Source organism: Dendroctonus ponderosae, unplaced genomic scaffold (genome assembly GCF_020466585.1).
Source record: "Dendroctonus ponderosae isolate FM_Combo_2020 unplaced genomic scaffold, Dpon_F_20191213v2 Dpon_F_20191213_840, whole genome shotgun sequence".
NCBI classification, from domain to species: domain Eukaryota; kingdom Metazoa; phylum Arthropoda; class Insecta; order Coleoptera; family Curculionidae; genus Dendroctonus; species Dendroctonus ponderosae.
Genome location: NW_026019056.1, coordinates 1 through 5912, shown reverse-complemented (window position 1 = coordinate 5912; position 5912 = coordinate 1). Strand labels below are relative to the sequence as shown.

At 34.6% G+C, this 5912-nt stretch overlaps 2 protein-coding genes across 2 annotated transcripts; one reads left to right on the top strand and one right to left on the bottom strand.

The window, feature by feature from the left end:
* Positions 1–81: 81 nt before the first annotated feature.
* LOC109544658 (enoyl-CoA hydratase, mitochondrial) lies at positions 82–1745 on the top strand (the record flags this gene model as incomplete). Its single annotated transcript, XM_048669531.1, is given in 2 exon segments — positions 82–404; positions 1213–1745. Coding segments are annotated over 2 exon segments (782 nt in total), but the record flags the coding sequence as incomplete, so codon positions are not given.
* Positions 1746–1927: 182 nt separating this feature from the next.
* On the bottom strand, positions 1928–5460 carry LOC125502328 (beta-1,4-galactosyltransferase galt-1-like; the record flags this gene model as incomplete). Its single annotated transcript, XM_048669530.1, is given in 5 exon segments — positions 1928–2141; positions 2823–2934; positions 4553–4809; positions 4868–5175; positions 5233–5460. Coding segments are annotated over 5 exon segments (1053 nt in total), but the record flags the coding sequence as incomplete, so codon positions are not given.
* Between the last annotated feature and the right edge of the window lie 452 nt (positions 5461–5912).

The window sequence follows — 5912 nt, the reverse complement described above, 5'->3', positions numbered from 1 at the left end:
AAAATCAGCAATCAAATAAAGCTATCTTAACTTTTTTGGTGAAGAATGCACTCAATATTTGACAATTTCTTTTAATTTCAGAAAATTATGAGTTTATCAAACTAACTACTGCAGGAGAAAAACAGAATGTCGGAGTAATAACGCTAAACAGACCAAAAGCCTTGAATGCACTTTGCAATGATCTTATGAAGGAAGTATCAAATGCGTTGGACTCTCTTGAAGCAAACACAGGAATAGGTGCCGTTATTATAACAGGGAGTGAAAAAGCATTTGCAGCTGGCGCTGATATTAAGGAAATGCAAAATAACACGTTTTCCCATTGTATTACGGGAAACTTTTTAGAACATTGGAGTCGAGTCAGTAAAAATCTGAAGCCCGTTATCGCTGCTGTAAATGGATATGCTGTAAGTAAAAAAGTGTTTTTGATCATTTAATTCATATCATTTGATCAAAACTGCTACTCAATCAGACGTATGTAGAATGACTAGTTTTCTCGCACAAGGTTTACAAACTAATAGAAAATTTGTTCACGAAAGTAAAGTATGGTAGGATAGGATATGTAAGAAAGGTGGGAAAGCTTATTCGTTAAAGACTAGAGTTAATCAAAAACTTTTATTTAGAATTTGTTGCTTATAAAAGTTTACCCATAGATCGGCGTGAAATTAAACCGGATTGAAAATGTCACACTTTCAATAACAATTTCCCTTGAAATATGCATCTTTCGCATCTTGCGAGTGTAAATGATATTTTTCCTCCACTTATAAACATTTACTTACAACGGAATGCTTTCACATTTTACATTAACAATTCGCCTTTGTAAAAGAGAGGTGTATACACACTGGATAAAAATGAAACAAAATCGCCTGTAGTGAAGTTGTCATGTTTTGTTAGGTCTGGACGCGACATAAAACCCGCTTAGTCGGTGCAGTCGGACGGTTTTAGTCGCCCGTTTCTTCTGTGATTAAAATCTACACAAGTAATTACGTTTAAGCTCATTTACGTTTAAATGTACATTTAAATAATACAGAATACTTACAGCAAAATGAATATTAAAGCTTCACATGCTGCAAGTTTGAAATCATTAGGTACATTTTATATGAAGTGTTTATAGAAACTGTCCAGTTCGTCCATTTTTCTTTCTTAATTTATTTTAAACGACATATTAGTAAATCTAAGAGATTAGCCCTACAATTTTTCTTTATTAAATTTTAGCTTGGCGGTGGATGTGAGCTAGCGATGATGTGCGATATAATCTACGCTGGAGAAAACGCGAAATTCGGTCAACCGGAAATTCTCATCGGTACCATCCCTGGAGCAGGCGGTACCCAAAGGTTACCCAGATATGTTGGAAAATCCAAGGCGATGGAAATTGTTCTAACAGGTGCGCAGATCACAGCACAAGAAGCTGAAAAAATGGGCTTGGTAGCTAAGGTGCATCCGGTAGATAAGCTTCTAGAAGAATCTATCAAATTAGGTGAAAAAATTGCTAGCAATTCACAACTGATCACCAGACTGTGCAAAGAATCCGTCAATACTGCTTATGAGACTACATTAGCCGAAGGACTACACCTTGAAAAACGGTTGTTCCATTCGACTTTTGCTACTAAAGATAGAAAGGAAGGCATGACTGCTTTTGTGGAGAAAAGAGCACCCAAGTTTACAAACGAATAACTTTTGGGAAAAATTAATATTTACTATGAACAAATGAGTAAGGAATTTAATGAATAAATAAAATGTTCTGCTGAGTTTTATTATTTTTCTTTTAACTTGAAAATATGTGCATTCCATGTCCTTTACGGTCAAAGGCGGTGGCAACTATGCATTTCCCGGGAGCAATTGATAAGCATAACTTTGAAGCAATTGCACGATTTATACCTACTTTTATCTCGATTTTACTTATTACAAATACTCCATTAATGAAACAGCATTGGGTTTCAGGATATTTATTGTTTTTACATGTGGGATCGAATTTCTATGGCTAAAATCACAATTTTCACCTTTTTCTTTGAGCACCGCTTTTCAACATTTGCAATATTTTTTGTAACATTTTAGTCGGTGCTTCTTTTGGATCCGACAGGTTGCATTTCAGCTTTAATTGGTCATACCGTGCTCTCACCGCGCTGGTCAAACTGTGTAAATACCTAAAATTTAAAATAAAAGTAGAATCTTAATATCGACCTAGAAAAAAACCCGCAGTTCACCACAACTCACAAATCCACCAGAAAGATGTTATTGAGAGGAATTTAATGATAATTGGTGTCACCGATTAAATTTGAAATTATTGTAGAATATGCTGGATTTAGAAGAATTGTAAAATCATAGAAATTGACTTTATATTGAAACTTTTAAATGCCGATTGGGATAAGCGAGGAGCTTTTGTATGGCAGGTAAGGACGACATTAAAAGAGTTAATTGCATTTAATATTCAGACTTCCAGAAATTCCAGAACAATAATTGATCAAACTGTTATGAAATCTGTGGTTTTGTTGTAAAATAAGGATAGATGCGGGTAAAACTCAGGCAATGGGCTTTCTTTGTGAATTACAGGTGCTTGCTTGGGAACTCAATTGAAAAACTAAATTTTGAAACCTTTTCCTAACTGACTCTTGATGAGTTATTTAATTAAATTATTAAAATCACCCTGACTCTGTATGTAGAACATTCGGTAAAGAAATTCACTTATTAGGCATAGGTTCTGCGGTGCCTTACCCTGTATAGAAATAAAGTTAGTGAAGAGTTCGTCGTTCAAGAATTCCTATTTAACTAACACAACTTGAAGAAATCGAGCGAATTAACAGCTATTTACATATCTTAGTTATTACCTGTAGGCAGTTCGATCTACAGTAGAGCTCGTTTTAATACAGTCGTTTCCTCCAAATTCACAAATCCTGTAATGGTGTAATATTGCTGCGTCCGCTGGTACGTTCAAAGTACCTAAAATGTATTTAAATTTTAAATAGATTTGGTCTTGTTACAACACTCAAAATCATCGAAGTATATGGAATAATCCACTATTGTATATACTTTCCTGACTGTGTTTCAATTCCAAATGAAATTCATTCCTGGGTTTCAGTCATTTATTTTCTCTATTTATCAATCGAAATACTTTTCGGTGTATTTTTCCACCATCTTCAGTTTTTCTAAAATAACAGATAGGTAAAAAAATTTTTATTAATTTAAAAAAACAACCACAGTTCGTCAACAGCCTCATCATATCAAACATTAAACTACATCACAATTGCAATACTTTAAAATATTCTAAAATTGATTAGGCCTAACAGGTGATTTGTCAGGACAATCAAATTTGGGAACAGATTAGAATTCTTCGTTCAGATACTTAATTATTTTTACTTACATGTGTAGCGTTGCTGCTTTAAGCCTTGGCATGCATTTGGAGTATTAATTTTGTCTTTGTCCATTATCGGACACAAAACGAATAAAATAATGCTTATATTGATTTATTTTACTTTCAGCTATTTTTCTTTGCATTCTGAGGATATTATTTTTGGTTTGCAAAATTCTTCAATATACCGGTATATTGTACAACAGAAGTTGCATAATTTTGATTTTGATAACACAAAAATACTGATTAACGAGAATAATTATAATAAGAGAAGAGTCCATGAAATGATACAGATTAAAAAACATAACAATGCTATGGATTTCAGATCGGATACTGACAATCTTAGCTCAGTATATCATACATTAATTAAATGAAATAAACATAAAATATTAACTAACACCGGGTGTATTGAAGAATTTTGCAAACCAAAAATAATATCTTCAGAATGCAAAGAAAAATAGAAAATCAATATAAACATTATTTTATTCGTTTTGTGTCCGATAAACAAAATTAATACTCCAAATGCATGCCAAGGCTTAAAGCAGCGACGCTACACATGTAAGTAAAAATAATTAAGTATCTGAACGAACGAAGAATTCTAGCCTCTTTCTGTTAGGCCTAATTAATTTTAGAATGTTTTAAAGTATTGCAATTGTGATGTAGTTTGATGTGTGATATGATGAGGCTGTTGACGAACTGTGGTTGTTTTTTTAAATTAATGGAATTTTTTTTTAACTCTGTTATTTTAGAAGAACTGATGATGGTGGAAAAATACACCGAAACGTATTTTGATTGATAAATAGAGACAATAAATGACTGAAACCCAGGAATGAATTTAATAATCCACTATGTCTGTTAGACAAGGCCTTTAGCTTTTGATCCCAGGTTAAATGTTTCGGAGATTTGAAGTTGCAAAAGAAAATAAAAACGAAAATCATATTTTTTGGATTACTTCATATTGCATCTTTGCCGTTTAAACCAACAACTCTGATATGCGGACAATGATTAGCAATTATTTCAACTTTCTCTCTACAGTTTGTTTGATACTATAAATTATCTTATCAGTGTAATCGAGTTTAACATTATTAAATTTAACATCCGTAAACTGACTGGTAAATTCATCCGAATAAAATCCACAAAATAATTCAAGCTCGTCTCAATAAAACAATTCCTAAAATCCAGTTGGAACAATTGTGCTTAATAACTCACCGTGTGCAGGTATAAATTCCCAAACAAAGTGATTTCCCGCCTCAACAACAAGTTCTGGTCGACATATGTATTTTGACCTTTGCTTGTGAGGATGCAGTTTGGTCTTCCGCCGGGTCTTCTTTAGAGTGACTAGATTGGCCGATATCGGATCGCTAAGCTCTTCCACTTTCGCATCATCGTTCCATTGGAGGTAGAAAAAAGCGTTCTGGAACGAGTATGAGCCGGTGGATCTGGCTTTGAGTCTGTGGTTCAGATAGCTGTAAAACATCCAGGCGGTTTAGAAGGGAATTTTTCGAAAGCCGGATTTCATCTCACTCAATCAATTGGGGTAAAGTCTCGTTGTAGTTTGGGATTATGTATTCGTCTAAGTCAATGAGCAACGTGTGAGAAAATTTGTACATCGACCTATAAAGACAGTCATTCAAAGCTGCAAAAAGTCCTTCCGTTCGGATTTCCTTTTGGAACACCATATGCAACTTCCATGGCAGCAATGTGACCAGACCCTCCTTCCGGTAATGGTCGAGAATACAGGACACCTGAGGTCCGATAGTATGATTATAGAAGGTGAAGTGGTCCACGCCCATTAGGCGGTTGAGTTCAATAAATTCCATTATTTGAAGCTCCTGGAAAGACGCAAACCGTTAAAAGACTACATTGCTTAAATCACGTTATAAAATGACCTTATTGTAGTTGAAATGCAACGGTTTTACGCACACGGCAAATTTGCCGATGGTCGAAGATGTTTTACCAGCAGTCTCGTTGAAGTTGTTGATCACGGTCAGCATATTGCTTGGGGGATCTTTCAGTCCAGCAACGACGCTCACCGCTACAGGAACAGTCAAGTTTGCTCTTAAAGGACACATCACAAATGATGCACTGTACCGTAGATTCCAATTTTCCCGAATAATCTGGAATGAATGTATTGTATGTAACTCCTAAATCACCTGACTTTTTTGGAAAAAAATCACGATTTAAATCAAAGTTAATTTTTTCAAGAAACTTTATATTTCCACTCAAGAACTCAGAAAACGGCACATGTGAACTTAAAAATTAAACGGTATTAATGGTAAACTCAATAGTACTAAAACGGAAATCACTTCTCTTTTTCTTCATTTTCGTTATAAAGTCTGAAGAGGAACACTAATTTATCTTCTTTTTCGATTCCCAATCTGTTCCTGATATCCGAATGAACAAATCCGAATGTGCTGAACATCCTTTCGACAGACGCAGAAGATGCAGTTTGCCCAAAGAAACTGTTTTATATTATAGTGGGCAAGTGTTTCGCAATTTCCGGTTCATCTCTCTGTGATAGCCACCACTGAAGTCCGTTCATATTTTTCAGCACCTCATCAGAAAACAT